This window comes from Astatotilapia calliptera, chromosome 3 (assembly GCF_964374335.1).
Source record: "Astatotilapia calliptera chromosome 3, fAstCal68.1, whole genome shotgun sequence".
Classification (NCBI taxonomy): domain Eukaryota; kingdom Metazoa; phylum Chordata; class Actinopteri; order Cichliformes; family Cichlidae; genus Astatotilapia; species Astatotilapia calliptera.
The window spans coordinates 64,707,250-64,725,528 of NC_137424.1; the positions used below are offsets into that span (position 1 = coordinate 64,707,250).

Below are 18,279 nucleotides of genomic sequence, written 5' to 3' on the forward strand. Positions count from 1 at the left end.
AGAAAGTGCCAAACAGCCCTGGTGGAGTGAGGAGCTGTAAAGAGAAGCAGATGCTCTGTTTCTAAAAATGTTTTAAGCTTGTTTCAAAGATTCTGTACTGCAGCTTTAAATGTTTTTAAAAAGCACACATACACTTATCAGTGTTTCTCAAACTTTTTACGGTGTGTACCACCCAATGGCTGCGTCCCAATTCAGGGTCTACACGCTTGAAGTACGCACACTACGCGTACTACGTACGGTGCGTACTATAAGTACGAGAAGTGCGGAAGTGAGAGGCTTGTGAAATGGGACGGTATACGCTTCGTTGCGCTGTTCAGGTTGCCTAGCAACCATGATACTAACCGCGAGACACGTTACATACAGCATTGTTTGACAGAAATGAAGGAGAAAAATGTTTTGTTGGTCATTCATTTTTGTCATGACATCACTTTGATTAGTTGAGTATCTGAGGCTGAGACCACGGGACTGTAAAACATGATTGTTGGGCTTCATTTCTGTGCTGAACAGTCATTTAAGATTAGTTAGTAAATAACAATTAGTTAATGTTGTTCATGAGACTAAAGTCATCTCACTGTGGCAATGTAAATATAATATGGCCAGTATTAAAGTACTGTCAGATTATTATGATATATATATATATATATATATCACTGACTTTCAGCTTGTTGTGTTTGTGGATATATGACTGACTTTAATTATTAAACATTCGCACATAAATAAGTGGCGTCATATTCAGTACTTTTGACAGTTCACTCTTCGGCCGCTCCATCTTATTAGGGAAATTCACATACATAAATGTAAATTTCAAAACTCAACCCCATCATTTAATTTGTTTTTGATTGAAATTGAATATTACTTAAACTCTCTTAAATTAACTTCCAATAAAAAAGGTTTATCATTGATTGAAATTCATTCAGAAATGTTTAACGAATGAGCTGTCACAACTTTCAAGTACAAAGTTGTTATGAAGTCTGTCACATTCCCCCCTTTTTTTCTTTTCTATCCTTTATTTATTTATCCTTCTTATTTCATTGTACTGTATATTGTTACTCTTGTTTGCCTTGTATGTCTACTGTACAAACTGAACTGGAATGACTGACTGTTCGCTTTATAAGTTCAATAAAGTTTGAAAAAAAAAAACCTCTTCGGCCGCTCCCTTCTGCCGTATTTTGCGGCAAAATTATCCACACCCACCGGCGCGCTATGAATTGTGGGATATATGGGACCACGAAGCGTGCACCGGACCACGCTTGATATTTGGGGAAATCGACGGCGCATTTGGAGTATGCATTGGAAGTACACTTCGAATTGGGACAGCCGTCGTCGCGTGGCGGTGACGTAACCGCACTTAAAATGCGTACTTCAAGCGTGTAGACCCTGAATTGGGACACTGCCACCGACTATAAAACAGGGGTGTCAAACTCAAATATAAAGTGGGCCAAAATTCAAAACTGGAACAAAGTCGCGGGCTAACATTAATATTTATTGAAAAAAATCTTCCTCCAGATATAACAAGGAACTTTTTCTTACAGACTCAAATAAGTTTTGCTGAAAAACTGAATATGGAATAAGCAACGCTTAATACTGAACGATATATAACTTATATAAACATATATAACTTAATATTGCACACATGCAAAATTAAAATTCCAATTAAATAACATATCACTGGAATGCATTTCTTAAATAAAAATTGTATTTGCAGCCTTCTGATTTAAATTTTAGCAGTAAACTTTTTCCCCAGGCTAATAATAAATGTAAAAATAAAATAACAATAATAAACCACTTAACTAATAAAAATATCATTAAACGTGAAACCATTCAAGCCCATGTCTGGGAGTAGCAAGACAAATTGCACAAAGAAAATGGTAATTATAGCTCAGTTTGCTACACACTGATCTACTCTGATGCGTCCAAGCCAGATACCTGGCATCTCTTCTTGGATGCTAGTTCCTCAATGTCTGGGCTCAGGCTCTGAGCTGAGGAAATCCTCAGGATCGAGTGAAGGTGTTCATCGGTCAGACGTCTCCTGTGAGATGTTTTGGCCATCTTCATTGAGGAGAATAGTTGCTCACATAGGTAAGTGCTGCCGAACATGGAGAGCATCTGAGCAGCGTGGGTGCGGAGCCCAGGCATTGTGTCAGGGATGAAATGTGGAAATTGTGAAGCGCCCACAGCATCATACTTTGATTTCAGCGTGTCACTACACTGGAGTTCAATCAGCTCCATTTGGAGGTTTGTTGGTGCTTTTACCACGTCAACTGCAAAAGGATTACTGAGCAGTTCAAATCGACATTTCTGGGCGTCAAAGTCGGCAAACCACCAGGTAAACTCAGTACTGAGTACACAGAGTTTTTCAGCAAACTGTACGCATGGGAACACAGCAGTAGAGATTTGCATGTTCATCGTTTGGCAGCAGGGAAAATGGCCCAGGTTTCCTTGTAGCATCTGATTCTGCCACAGGCACAATTTCATTTTAAAAGCCCTCACTGCAGCGTACATATCTGTGATGATACGCCCCCGTCCCTGAAGCTGCAGGTTCAGCGCATCGAGATGGCTCGTGATATCACACATAAAGGCCAGCTCACACAGAAACTCTTGCTCCCTGAGCTCAGCTGTGTCTTGCCCTTTGCTTTCCAGAAACTGAAATATTTCCTCGCGTAGCTCGAAACATCTGTTCAGTACTTTCCCTCGGCTTAACCACCTCACCTCCGTGTGATACGGCACGTCTCCGTATTCCGAACCACACTCCTCAAGAAAAGATTTGAATTGGCGGTGATTCAGACCTTTGGCTCTTATAAAGTTAACTACTCGTGTTACTGCGGTCATAACATGTTCCATCTTTAGGGCTTTGCCACAAAGTGATTCTTGATGTATGATGCAGTGATAAACAGTCAGCTCACCTGCACAGTTCTCCGCTCGCATCTTCTCCCGTACCCTGCCCACCAGTCCGCTCCTTTGACCACACATCGCTGGTGCACCATCTGTCGTTAACCCCACAAGTTTTTCCCATGGCAACTTCATTTCAGTTAGACATTTGGAAACCTCTTCAAATATTTCCTTCCCTGTGGTTGTTCCACGCATTGATTTTAATCCTAAAAGTTCTTCCGTAACACAGAGAGTTGAGTCCACACCACGGATGAAGACTGAAAGCTGGGCAGTATCAGAGGCGTCGCTGCTCTCATCCACAGTGAGGGAGAATGCAACGAAACTGTTTCCCTTCTCCATCAGCTGGTTATTTAGATTGTTGGCAAGTTCACGTGTGCGATCAGCTACTGTGTTTCTGTTCAGGCTAACATTTGAAAATGCTTGCCTTCTCTCTGGGCACACAACGTCGCAAACTTTCATCATACAACTTTTCACAAACTCTCCCTCACTGAAGGGCCGGGCTGATTTTGCGATCTCTGCTGCCACAACAAAACTAGCCTTTACAGCAGCCTCACTTTGTGATATGGCTTTTTTGAACATAGTCTGTTGTGAAACAAAACTTCTTTTCATCTCTTCTGCTTTCCGGCGCCTTTGAGTCATGTCCAGGTCCTTGTACTTCTCTTGGTGTTTCGTTTCATAGTGTGGTCTAATGTTGTACTCCTTGGTTAAAGCCACATGAGCTCCACATACAAGACAAACAGGTCTGTCTTTTACATAGGTAAACAGATATTCTGTCTCCCACCTGTCCAGAAAGCTCCTGTTTTCGTTCTTTCTTTTCGCCATTTTGGGAGAGGTAGCGCGGCAGTATTCGCGCGGTTGCTATGACTACAGTCAACAGAGGAGAGGGCGTTAATGGGTCCTGTCCTGACTGACGCGCCAAAACGCCAACAGAGCATTCTGGGATTTGTAGTATTAGCAGTACATGCACTGTATAAGACCGGCAGGCCAGCTCTAATAGTAATTTGGTATGGCCTCGCGGGCCAAATGTAATTAGGCTGCGGGCCAAATTTGGCCCACGGGCCAGAGTTTGACACCTATGTTCTAAGTGGATCTGTGCAGTGTAGCCGTCAAAGAAGACAGAGATGGTAGAGTATGAGAGCGACACCTTGGCAGTGACTCCAGTTCGGTCTTTAGAGAGCTCCACATTGTGAACCAGCTGAGGCAAACTATTGAGGGTCAGGATTGAGTTGTCCAGCTGGATAACAAGCAAAGTGTAGAAAATAGTAAGTGAAACATCTGAAACACAAAACCGGTTGATTTCGCAGCAACTATCATTAGACTGCACTGACTAAACTGTGGGTGGAGGTAGCTTACCCGAACTGTCCCACCTTGTTCCAGATGAATTTTAATGCTGGGCCTGTCCAGAACCAGTGTCACACTGTCCAAAAAGGTCACGTCTTTACGTCGACGTTCCCGGAAGTTCCCCAGAACATGGAAGTCTGGTACTGATGGAGTCAAGACCAGAGAGTATGAACACCGATCCTCAACAGAGTTAACCTGGCCATGGAAGTCAATGACAGTGGGGTCAGTCACAGTGCATGTGGAGTACAACATGCAGCTGGTAGAAAGAAAGGAAACAAACAAGAATGAAAAAAATATCACGAGGTGCTGCTGAACGCCAAACCAGTGGGGAAGAGACATTTTATACATATTCATTAATTGAATACAATTAAATTTTCTTTATATAGCACCAAATCACAAACACAGACTCAGGCAGGAGTATCCCTCTGTGGGGACCAGTAAGAAAGTGATCACAGACGTTTCTTTGAAATACAAATACAGATATATTTACATGCCGTTGCCTTCACAACGGTCCAGAGGGCCACAGCCAGAAATCTGCAGTGCAGCAGTGTCAGAACAGGTGAGACTAGAGCAGGTTTCCAGATCTGAGCTCAGCACTGCACCGTATTCATGAAAACCACCTGAAATGAGGGTTTAGTTTAGTTTAAAAACTCAAAGATCGCTGACTAGTTTAATAACAACTGACAGAAACATCATGGTAACATTGAAATACAGAACACATGGGTCAAGTTTTGAAGCCTGAGATTCACCAACCATCATATCTGCATCCACTGATGTCAAAGAATCTTTGATACTGACGATTGCTGGGACACAGACACAGAGTTTGTGTGTTAATACTGAGGCTGTTAAACAAACAGAAATGGATTTAAGTTGTTGTTCGAACATCTTGCTGCTCCTGTACTCATCTGTCAAATCTGATTCTTCACATAGACATTTGACAGATTTAATCTCCAAACTAGAAGTTTATTTTTATAATCCAACACCAAGGTTTGAAACCTTCACCCTCAGAGAATAAAGACAAGTAGAAATATGTCCTTTTTTTAAAATACGCACACTAATGAATATCATAACTGAAATACAGTGCTACAGATCCCCATGTGGAAATCAGCCTATTTATAATTATTTATCATCCTTCGTGTTATGTGTTTATTAGTCTTCCTTTGTCTCTCAGAGCTCTGAATTGTGGATGTATCCACTGAGCGGTGCTGCTGTTTGGTCCAAAAGCTAAAATGAGAGTAGAGGTGTGCAGCGTGTCCAGCTTCTCTTACCTTCTGCAGCTCTGATGGAGGATGAGGAGGAAGGAGGAGGTAGCAGATGGGCAGATTCATCTGTTGGTGTCTCTGTATGAGACAAACTGCTGCTCTCTCTGTCTCTCTCTCTTTATTTGCATCCTTCAGGCGGTCCACACCCCAGAGGAGAGAAGAGGTGGAGTCCACAGTGGAGCTACCCGATGTGAAGTGCTCGCTACTGATTCAGCACTGTGTGGGTCAGCACCACAGAGGAACAATGAACTGTGTGAAGAAAAAAAAATCAATAACAATGACACATCTGAAATCACTGTTTCTAATTTAAAGCAGTGAAAAGCAAAAAGTGAAAAAAGTACAAAAAAATGTTGATTTTAGAAAAAATACAGAAAGAAACAGAACATGTGATCAGACAGACTGCGACAGGCCTACTCTCATACTCTCAGATATTTCATAAACTCTGTCCTACGTCAACTTTCCAGATAAGAAACAAATATCTCTGCACTATCAAGAAACAGCTGGGCTGTCCTTGGCCCTACAACCAGCACATCCAGGCAGAGCTTATTGTACCTACAAAGGCTCCACGGAGACTAAAGTTTATTTAGGTGTTACCAGAAAAATGGGTTAACCCCCCACCAACAAAAACAGTGGATTATTATTCCAGTAATCCATTTGTTGGTAATAAATACAGTCTAAATGGAAAATGAATCTAAACTTTTACCTTTGGAAAATATATGCAAGAAATCTCTTAAATCTATTCATCTGAAACAGGGTCACTTTCAATTCTGCAATCATCAATACCTGAAGGTTTCTCCAGTAAAACTATGGTAGAAAGAACTACAATGAAACATCACCATGAAATAAGTCAAAACCCATCAAACTCTGTTTCGATTGGAGTTTGTTCCCATAGCAAAAACACACATTACATGTTAATGTTAGCATTCGAGGATAGTATTACGAGCAACTTTAGGAAATTCACAGACACAGAGTTTGTAGAAGGCAACATCGCATTCAGCGCATGTTGAATTGAATATGAATTTTCATTGTTTATTTAATTTGATAGAACAACAAGAATCCTGCATGACTTCAGAAATCATGTTTCCACTAAGTATTTACATCGTAATGCAAATGAAAAACACATAGCAAAAAATGGTTATCATTAACAGATGAAAGGCTTTAGTTATTACTGGTATTAAACATGAGATATTTAGTTAGAAAATTGTAGGATTTTCATTTGTAACTTAGGTTTCAACCTCAGTTTTTACGTCACTCCACGCTTTTTTGTTTTTGTTCTTTTTTCAGTCGTTTTTGTTATCTTCATAAAGGGTCTTCTTCTGTTTCTTCCTTCTTTGCCTTTTGCCTGTTCCTGGTCTGGATTACTGTATTTCTTACGCTACCAGCTTTTGTGTGTAACAGCTGCTAGCTTAAAGATAACTATTTTAATTTTTGGATTTTACTCTGCGGCCAAGCATCCTTCACTTGGTTGGCTATTGTCATCACTTGAGCCCTTAAAATGTAAATCAGCTCTGAGATGCTTCTTTTAGAATAATCTGAACAGAGGAAAACTACAAGGATATTCATATTACAGATTTAAAAGGGAACTCTGGAGTAGAGTGGGTTTGAGAGTATCTCAGGGTCTTGTTCATTAGTGAGCGGAGAGTGGATCAAGAGACTAACTGATGGTTTGGTGTGGTGTCTGCAGTGATGCTGAACAGTTGGATCAGGATGAAAGAGGAGGAAGGGGAAAAGCTTGAAAAGCTTTCTATAGTCAGTTTATCCATTATTTGAATATCATATGATCCATTTGAGTACACAGTGTATTTGCACATTATCATATTTGTGTTATATGTGTGGTATCTTGTTACTTTGACAAAAATATTGTGTTGGAATCAGTATACGTCACTGTGGGGGTTTGTATAAAGCAGTGAAAGCCTGGCGTAAACATAACGTTAAAGAACATTTTCTAAAAAGCAGAAAAGCAACTCGAGTTGTTGTATCTATGTCATAAACACATCTACATACTTATGCATATAGATATAATAACAAACAGCAGCACACAATCAGCGTGAACCCCATGTACCCTCATAATTATATTGAATACTGTACCTTAAGGACCTGACAATATTAAAGAGAAAACCCCAACAATTAGATGAAGCCCCTATCAGCAAGCACTTGCAAAAGTGATGTGAAAACACATAGTGAATGAAAGGGGCTGAGTGATGAAGAAATGCTCAGTGCATTATGGGAATCCCCCAGCACCCTGGGCCTAGTGCAGTGTAACTAAGGGAGGAATCCTAACTACACACGTTATCAAAAAGGAAAGTTTTAAGCCTAATCTTAACAGTGGATCCCTGTCTCCCAAATCCAAACGGTCTCCCTTTCGATTGTTAATTATCATAGGAACCCAATATCATAGCAAAGTGTATATTAGACATGTTTCAGTACTACATACAGAAATTTCAGTACTAGCAGGGGGAGATAATATATTTAAAGACAAGAAGTTGCTAGTGAGCATGTAAGGGATGAAGTACATGCCAGGATAGCCAAATAATAGTGATTTACACTAGTTGATCTTAAAAGTAATAAATAAACCAAGTATTTTTTCAGGATGACTCTAATTATATTGCGCAAATGGAAGAAAACAGTCCTACATATTTGTTTAATATGTCCATTGAAGGACATACCCTGGTCAAAAATGACACCAAGGTTCCTCACAGTGTGACTGGAGGCCAAGGTAATGCCATCCAGATTGAAAATCTGATTACATAGATTTTCAATCTGGGGCAATAATTTCAGTTTATCTGAGATTAGAAGCAGAAAATTTGAGGCCATCCAGGTCTTTATGTCTTTAACCTCCTAGGACCCTGCGTCCACATATGTGGACATCACATTTTGGGTTATTTACACCAAAATACTCAATTTTGCTCTGCAAGGGCCTGATATCCACTTACAAGGACATTATACTGCTACTGTTCTATCGAAATGTTAAATGAATATCCTCATATGTGGCTCTCATGTTTCTTAGAAACAAAGATTAGGTTTAAAAAAATCTAGTAATTCTTTGTTTTTACATTCATCAGGTCCCAATCAGCCCAAATATCAAAGAGAAATTAAAAATGCTGTGGAAGAGTTCGGGTCTTAGGAGGTTAAGACATTCCTGCAGCTTACTGAATGAGCGTGGTCACATGAAAGAGGTGGTGCTGGCAGCATCTGACCAATCACAGACATGGAAATGTTTACTGGCAGTGTCTTTGATACAAGAATTAAAAAATTGTCTGTGATTCAGTGCTTTTGCCCTAATGACGTTGACTTTTTCTTCATTACTATATCAACAATATAGTCATGTTTTAGCAGTGACCTACAGAAAACTTCCTGCTGTACAATACAATGCAAAAATACCTATTTTATTTCTCTTACATGCAGTGTTATCTAAATAAATTCAATTACACACAAAACGTTCTCTTTGTGAGGTTTTAATTTGCCATTGAAAAAAGGAGCAACCAGCAGTACAGAGTATGGCAGCAGTATGCATGGCATTTGACAAAGAAGGATAACAGGCATAGTTATCTTTCTGCCAAGGTCACAGAGTACAGTCAGAATGTTGCATGCAAACGATAGGTTGTACAGTTGAGTATGTCTTGTATTGTAAGATTATATGAACACAGAACATTAATATGGAGCCTGAAGCACTAAATTCTTTTAACTGTCATCATGTTGCTGGTTTGCATATCAGTAATATACAAGCTGGCTCATTTAATACTTTCTTTGTCTCCATGCGGAATCATCCAGGTAGGGAAATCCCAAAAAGTTAATTCTGTTCATCTGGACGTAGCGTTTTAGGTGGCAGAGACGTTTTGTCACTCATCCAAGTGACGTATTCAGTCTGCAAGACTTCTCCAAGACTGAAGATGTGTGCAGTGTTATAGCAATCTGAAATAAATTTACACACAAACAGGTTCACTTTGTGTTTCTCTCACTGAAAACGCTACGTCGAGATGAAGAAAATAAACTTTTTGAGACTTCCTTTGTTGTCAATCAAGGTGATGCTCTTTCTCTTACGCTGTTTGCAATATGTTTAAACAATTTAGGTAATACGTTGTATGACTCACTCCAGTGTTTTGTTGTATGCCAGTGATATTCCCCTCCAAGTACAGGAGTTATCTGCAAAGCAAGGTGAATTTGCTTTGCAAGTTATTCTTGTTAAAGATCAGTTAATGTTAGCCGTGAAAAATGATGTTATTACCTGAACGGCATTCTCTGTGTCTTAACAATTACAGGAAAGTTACTCAACAGTTTTCAGTAGCTGTTGAAAGATATATTTTTAAGTAAAAAGCCAGGATTCACACTAAAATCAGAATCAGAATACTTTATTGACCCCTAGGGGAAATTATTTGAAGCCAATCAAAACAAAAGTCCCATTCAACTACTACCTGTGAAACCTCCCTGTGATAATCAAACTTTATAACACCTCTTATCACATCTGTAACATTTTCTCTGAAATTAAATTTATAAAGACATCAGATGTATTTAGCTGTACCATTGGCCTTCGAGTTTAACAGATTTTAAAAAAGAAAATAAAAACTATCAGCTTCTGAGTATTGAGAGTGCCACTTGGAGAATGTTCTTTAACATTTGCAGCTTGGTCTGTTATTCGACACAGTAACATGAAGGATTATAACAACACACTTACAGTTCAGCTGTGAAGAGATTTTAGGTATCTCTTAAATAATCATCTCAGGGCTATCACAGTGAGGTTTCTCCAAGCCCCCTGCCTCTACTTTTCGCATTTTGTTTTGAAAAAAAAAAACCCCAACCCCAAGTGTAATAACAGCAGCAACACCAAAAACTATAACAAAACTGACAATGACAATCCATCCATCCTCTGTGTCTCCTCCTGGCGGGCCTGCAGGTGAGAAACAGGTGTGAGGTGTCAGCTGTCAGGTAGGTGATGAGTGAAGAACAGAACAGAATCCATTTCCTCTTCAAACTGCTGTCAGACATTATCTACTGCACTCTGATCACATCACTCAGACCAGCTGCTTTCTACAAAGTCTCATCAACAACATCTTTAGAAACAAACACCAACAACCAGGAAGCAGCTTCACCTCTGATCACACACACACTCAACTCTGCTCACTCACCTGGAGGATCAACATGAAGGTAGATGATACTGATGGGATCGGTCTCCAGATGAGCTCTCTTCTTGCGATTTGTTCCTGTCGCAACGCGACACTCGTATGTTCCAGTGTCATTAATGTTCACATCGGTCAGAATCAAAGACACGTCTCCATCCTTCATCTGTTTGTCCTGCAGATCCACCCTGTCTATAAAGTATGGATGCTGCTTGCCTCTATCGGAATGACCATCCAGGATCAAAAACACATACTCATCCTGCAGGTCAGCTCTGCTCCATTCTACTACTGTGATGAGCTTCTTGTTTGGAGCTCGACACTGCAGAGTGACGTTCTGCCCGACGGTTGCTGTGGTGGCTGTGAGGTTCACGTGGACTGAAGGAGCGAGAAAGTTACAGTTAACAGAGAGGATGGATTCACGGCTTTGATGATATGAAAGGAGAAGTAAAAATGAGTCAAAGACACATGAAGGGGAAGACAAATGTGCATTTTCTTTTCAGGAAGGGGGCGAGTTACATTACTGCTTCATTAGACATTCAAACATAGGTCACTTATAAGTCAATGTTCCTTACAACTTTGTTCAAGCATTACGTTTGATGTACTGTTGCGTTAGCATAGATCAAAAGTGAGATTTTTCCAGTACATTCAATCACACGTAATCCCTGAGGTGAGCGTTTTCTCTCTTGGTCGCCTGTGTTTTTGTTGTTATTGTTGTTTGTTGTTGTTGCCTTAAAGGGAATCTTTTGAAAAGTTTTACTATTTTGAAGTGACTTGTGAAAGTAACTAATAGAGACATGTTACTGTCTTTTGTTCCAAATGTTATAGTTTTTTTACACAATCCTGTGCAATAATATACACATATGATTATAACCCTAGTTTTATTATCAAAGGTAATGCAAAGATATGCAGATGGATTAAGGACTGATCACTGGAACAAGCCGCTGCAGTTCTACAAGGTCGAGAGCTCTGCAGCAGGATGAGCTTGCAACTCGATGAGCTTGCTGGACTTTTTCTTATGTTTGCAATGATGTGATCATTGCAAACATGCACACACACACACAACACGGAGGAATCACCACCCGGAAGACCGTTCCACTATGGGCTCAAATTGTGGTCATAAATATTTTGTATTTGTAAATCAGAATGTGTAGTTGTGAACTGAGTTTTGTAACCTTGTAAACCAAAATATCTGAAAACTTTTATCTTTGTGCATCTATAAATGAGAATTTGTGTGTTTGCAAAAAAAATATTTATACAAGTTATAAATAGTTTTTGTTTAGGTCTGGTTACAGATACAAAGCAAAAAACTATGTGCAAAACTGTGCTCAAGTTTCCTGGATGTGTGTGAGTTGTTTTGTTTTGGTCCTATTTTGGCCCGTTTGGTACTTTAGTGATCAGAATTATTGTCTGAAGGCCAATACAGCTTTGCCGTATAGTAATTACAGACAAGACAGACGGGACTGGAGGATAGGAAAGAGAAAAAGAAATAAAGAAAGGGAGGGAGGAAGAGAAAAACAGAGCGGACAAGGGACAGTATGAGAAGTAATACTATAAAAACGCTCAATCACCTGTTGAAAGAAAAAAATGAAAATGAAAACAAGCATCAAAGAGCAACACAATATGTGGACCACAGCAACAACCTAGATAATTAACAGTAAATAGTAAATATTGACAGTTGTTTTGCAGCATGCAAGACCGACAGCGCACAATGTGCTTTGAGGTAGCAGCCAAGGAATATATAGTTTGTATCTGTGATCACCCATGTGTACACCGTTGTGTACACCCTTGTGCACTTCTATTCAAAAGGTTTCTCCATGTAACGATCTGATAGAGGGTATAGGGAGCAATAGCCCATAGTCATGGGGGAGTTCCAGGTCCCAGACATCCAGAGGCCCCCAGTGCATCAGAACCCAAAGAGGACCATTGGAGGGGTAACCTTTCCTCCCAGAAAGACCTGAGGACAGCCCCAGGAGTAGGGTAACCCAGCAGCCATGGTGCAGAAGTCACAGGGGACTGCAATGATGTGCCCGTGGGCTCCGCCGGCAGCCAGCTGCGTCAGAGCAGACCAGGACCCAGCGGCCCGAGGTCTGAGGGGTCCCCCACCTCCCGGAATGGGCCCAAGTCAGCCACGGGCGCCAGGCCCCGCCAAACAGCTACTTGGAGTGTGCCGGTACATACCTGAGCGCCCAGCCCCGGATACCAAGAACCACCAACTCACTAACGGTTGGGGCCGTCACTGAGGAACACTCAGCCACCTGCAGGGAGTGAGGTGAGGGGAGATGTTCCCAGAGAGGTGGAGTCTCTGACCCAACCTGACATATAAACACAGACAAACAGGCACACACAGACACAAAGATGCATTCCCACCCTCATGCACACATATACAAATACTCACACACTCGTCCAACATGGAGACAAACAGAAATAGACACTACGCACACACTCCCCAAACATCCTCTATACCCCAGGACCAGGTACCCTTGCCCCCAGAGGGACAATCCACCTTTAGACCCAGATGTTTACCTGCTGTGTGAGTTTCAGCTTCCAAGTACAAATTTTGATCCAATTTTTTTTCCTTTCAGCTAATTGGTCAATGCCATGTCAATCACAAATTTTACAATCCAATCAGAGAACAGATAGATATGGCTGTCGTAGTGGCGCAGTACTGAGCTTCAGGTCGTGAAAGGGTAATACATTTTGAAGCTGGAGAACGGTGACAGCGCTCTATCTAAATATCCCATAATCTAAGCTCGGTCCCTTAACTTTGGGTAGCTGTTAAAAGGATAAAGTTGCCGTATACCAGAAACACTGACATGAGACACGGACCTTCAAAGTAAAACAGGAAACACACTGACTGAACTCTAGACATGTAAACTTAACAGCAACTGGGGAGACAGAACATAGGAACCTGAAACATGGTACAAAAACGTCACAGTAGACATAACATGGAACACAGGGAAGCCATATTACAGAGCCAAAGAACTAAACCTATGATAACCATAACTGAGACCTAGGGAAACAAGAAACAGTACAACAAAGGACTCAAAACATAATCCATAATATAAAAACACAAGATCTCTTCAAAATAAAATAGGAAACATAATGAGACGCAGACATGAAACACATGAAGAGCAGGGGAGACTTAACATGGGTTGGAAACACAAGGGGGAACTAATAAGCAAATGAACATAGGAGGCCTAATGAGCTTAAACATACTATAAACATCAAAATGAACTAAAACTCAAAACACTGGGTCATAAGACCCAGGATTGTGACAGAGGGCACAAACACATTGCTCTTATTGTAGCTTTCCTTTAATGACTTCCATTGAAATTCAGAGTTTACACTGAATTTCTATTATTAACTGTAGAGCTGTACATTGCTTATATAGGAAGGCTGCTAAGACCTTATAACAGCAGTTAGCCTCTCTGACCACCTAATCCTGTAAAGTTAATTTAATCTGTGGTTTGTTTTAATTGACTCCTGACAACTCCTATGTATAGGTTAAGTTTAACACCAGCCAGGGAGGAAGGGAGACCATGACAATGGACAGGAGACACAGACAATATATACACCACAGGGAATCAGGGCAGAGAGGAAACACCTGGGAAACACGGCTGCACATAATTTAACTGACGAGCCAGGGAAAGCAAAACTGAACAAGATGCACACAGGACAAGAGACTGTCAGAATAAAACGGGAAACAAGAGAAACTCACATCGAGACACAGACTGACTAAATACAGGGAACAGAGGGAGAAGACAGAGACAAGGATGAGAGGGCACGGGACAGAGAGAGTGAGAGAAATCACACCGAGACACGATTGGGAGAACAGGCGAAGAAACATTGAGAGACAAACTTCACAGTGAGGCACAGAAAACTAACAAAGGAGATACTGGAGAAGACACACAGAAACAAGACTAAGACAAACTGGACATGGAAGGAACCAACACTCAGTGAACTAAGAACAAGAGCAAACAAATTCAAAACACGGGGTCAAAACCCAGGATGATGGTATTACCATCGGCCAAGCTGAGAGAAAGTAATGTAGAGGATTTCAATATAGAGAGCTGGTTTAATGACTTTCTGAATTTGTTATCAGTGGAACAGACCTTTGCAGTTCTATTACAAACAGAGACACACAAAGACACTGGGACACAGAGAGAATGAGACCAGCTCCAAGTGGACATTTCTTACAGATGTCCTGATGACAGAATCCCCAGAGAGCATAGAAGCTGCTCGTTTCAGATTACAAGCATTCAGCATAATGAGAAGTGTACACGCTCAGCAAACTTGCACAGTTTGGATTGTTTCTGGGTGCTGTGAGACTCATCAGCTCTACAGTACAAAACCTTCCTTCAAACTAGACATTACTGTATTGCAAACACTACCCTAAATGCCATTGCTATTTAAAATCTGTGAAATTTGCCACTTTTTAGATTAGTTTTATTATCTTATTTCTTTCATCTGCTTACTGTTTTATTTCACTGGTATTATTATCTTGATAGATATCTTATCTATTATCTTTCACTCTTTCATTATCTTTCCACCATCTAAATACAACCAGCACACAGGGCTGTTTTTCTTCTCAACACATTTTACATGTGGAAATGACAATAAAGCATCTTTCATCTTTAACCTGTGTGTTACAACCCGAAGAGGAGTTTGACAGAGAAATAGCTGACACACTTAACTCACGTCAATATTCTGATTCCCTTAAAAGGAAAAACAAACACAATTTTCATTGACTCTATCACAGCACTGACAGTAACACAGACTGCAGCTCGCCTCTGACAGTGAATCAGTCCTCCTGACACACTGAGCTGGACACACAGTTAAGAAAATGATGGGTGGAATATATGTGCCAAGTCAAGTAGTAACAGAATAAACACTCACCAGATTGCGATACCTCTGCAATACTGTAAAATAATACGATTAGGGCTCCCACTGTTCCAGACATTTTTCCTTATCATCAGGGACAAAAATGTCTCTTGGACACTTTCACTTTCATTTTGATGACGCACAGAATTTAAACGAGTCCTTGAGAGTACTCTAATTTAGCCTCCTTTCTCTCTTCTGTGTCCACCTGCTGTGGCTTCTCAACTTTCACATTTCAGTACAGCTCATGAATCACACACTGCTTTCCGCTGTATAAGCTGCCTCTATATGTTAAAAGCATCTTTATCAGTATTGGAAATACTGGCCCCGTATTTACTTGGTGTCAAATCTATATCGGGATTTGAAGTATGGCACAGCACTAGTGTGTAAATCTGGTTTTAACAGCTTATCAATGAAGTGTTTCAAAATGTAGTTTTAAAATTCAAATATGTGCACATTTTTATTTAATTTTTTTAATGGAAAGTTATGGCCACACATCCTATCATATCAAATTAATAAGACCCATCCAAACAAAGAACATAGAAACATATTTATTAAGTGACATTAAGTCTTTCTTAGCAGATAAATCTCATATTTACTGAGAATCTATTCATTCAAGTAAGTAAAACCAGTTTTACAAATCAAGCATTTTTCTTTTAATTACATTTTTGGTATATATATTTTTTTTAATTTAAGCAATATATAGTGGACCTAAATCTGCACATTAATATCATTTCATTTTAAAGCTGTTTTTTCCTAGAATTCAACACAACTTCTAAATATTAATTTGATATTTTTGCCACCATCTAAATACAGTTTATATTTTGCAAATTACCAATTAATACATTAGTTCAATGCAAGAGACCCAGATTTCTTTCTAACATGTGTCAGCATTGACGACCGCCCAGAGTCGTCTTCACATGACAGCATCAGATTAAACATGAAGTCAACTTTGTGGGTCATCACTCAAAAGTTACCGAAAGAATGTTTTGGTCAGTTGATACAGTTTATGCTGAGAAATGTTTTGCACTCATATTAACTGTGAAGCATTACAAACAGTTTAGTCACAATTAAGAAGAGTTTAAAAAGTATTGTTTGTGCTGTATCGTAATCAGGTAGGTTATGAGTAAAAAACAGAATTTCTACAAAGTCTAATCAACAACATCTTTTGAAGCAAGCTGTTGTCTTCTTTCTCACACTAAATGCTACAAACATGGTTTTACATTTAAACATACTACAATAGTGTCTCCATGTGGTCACTTGCATAACTACAGTTCTGTAAAGCTCTCCTGCTTTACTCCTGCCTGCTCCCAATAGACACCAGTAATATGCCCATGCTGGGTGTGCTGTCATGCCTGTGCATGGACAAAAATTGACAGAAGGCCAAGGAAGTTCAGGTCTCCTGTTTTTTGTTTTTTTTCTGGGGAGTTATGTGCCTTTTATTGCTTGAATGATTCATAGGTCAGTGGTTTAACAAACAACAAATGTTCCTCTGAAAATAGTCAGCTACAAAGAGTGAAAAAGTAGCCAATGTTCAAAGAAAACTTCTTTGGACATAGGTTAATAGTCTTCCAGAAAGCCTGGAACAGATGCTGCCACAAATTGTCGACTGTCTGATTCTCTTGAGTACCACTTTAAAATGTCTTTAGCCTCTGCAGCTTGATGCTTGTCTGTCATTCAACACAAAAGCATAAAGAAATTCAGCACAAGACTCACAGTTCAGCTGTCTCGTAAACTTCTCCCCAGAGCTGTCAGAGTGGTTCAGTCCCCTGCACCCTGAGTTTGGGGTTTGACAAGAAAAATAGCAGCAACAACACCAAAGATAAAACAGTACAAAAACATTCCCTTTGTTGACCTCTCCAACTTCTGTGTGTTCTCCTGGACTTGCAGGTGTGAAACGGCTGTGAGGCAAACAGTCTCCAACAGCATGAGTAGAAAGTCCTAGTGGATGATGCAGGAGACTCCTGAATAGTTTATACCACCAGCTTGGGACACCCCAGGGCAAGGAACCATTCCCACTCATATAAATATATATAAAATTGTTTGTTCTTGCTGTTGGGATCTTGAAGGAATTCACACACAGATCAAATTATAAAGAGGAGTCCTGTTTCTCTGGATATGATGTCGCTTCCAGCAGAGGCAAAAACCCAATGACAGTGCAGTCAGAGTTATTTAGCTTCACTTCACTCTCCTAAGTCCAGTTTCAGTTTAACTTTAGCTCACGTTTCAGAATTACTTTAAAAAAAATCAAAAAACTAATTTAAGAAAATAATACAAAAGATATAAAACTGACAGAACAAAAGTTTAATGAAGCTGTTAAATGATGTAATTTAATATTTGTGTTACAATGATACATCCAGAGGAGTGTGAACATTAGATCAGAAGTACTAAGAAAAAAGTGCTTGGGTGAATGAGACAATTGTGCAAAGTACTTTGAGGACTCAGGTAAAGTAGTGCTGTATAAGAACCAGTCCATTCACCATGCTTTATGTGCATGAGCACTTTTAAGAAAAAAAGTGTTGCCTGGTAGCCACTACAGAGAAAAGCACACGGACCCTCTGACACATACAGAAAGAGGAAGTAGGACTATTTTAATTTCTGTCAAACTGCTGCTGATCTCATTTCAGCCAGCTGCAGGATGGAGGGAACATCTGTACAGATGCTGCTGGGTGAGTCCGACCTGCTGGATCACCAACACGGTGTCTGAATTCTGAGAGATGATCACAGTTATTAAAGTTCATTTCTCTTGTAGTTTTGCTCTCACTGCTGGGCTGCACAGCAAACCAAGGTCAGTC

General features: G+C 40.1%; 1 protein-coding gene and 1 pseudogene across 2 annotated transcripts; both read right to left on the reverse strand.

Annotated features, from left to right (window-relative positions):
* Window positions 1-392: 392 nt before the first annotated feature.
* Window positions 393-6,367, reverse strand: LOC113014543 (general transcription factor II-I repeat domain-containing protein 2 pseudogene; annotated as a pseudogene). The gene is made up of 3 exons (XR_013903730.1): window positions 4,721-6,367; window positions 4,243-4,486; window positions 393-4,123 (listed from the first exon to the last, which is right to left on the reverse strand). The product of XR_013903730.1 is annotated as a general transcription factor II-I repeat domain-containing protein 2 pseudogene (transcript).
* Window positions 6,368-8,937: 2,570 nt separating this feature from the next.
* Window positions 8,938-15,592, reverse strand: LOC145422469 (programmed cell death 1 ligand 1-like). The gene is made up of 3 exons (XM_080293899.1): window positions 15,503-15,592; window positions 10,616-10,981; window positions 8,938-10,377 (listed from the first exon to the last, which is right to left on the reverse strand). Exons 1-3 carry the CDS (start codon window positions 15,564-15,566, stop codon window positions 10,196-10,198), a joined length of 612 nt encoding a protein of 203 aa, XP_080150025.1. The 5' UTR covers window positions 15,567-15,592; the 3' UTR covers window positions 8,938-10,195.
* Window positions 15,593-18,279: the final 2,687 nt, after the last annotated feature.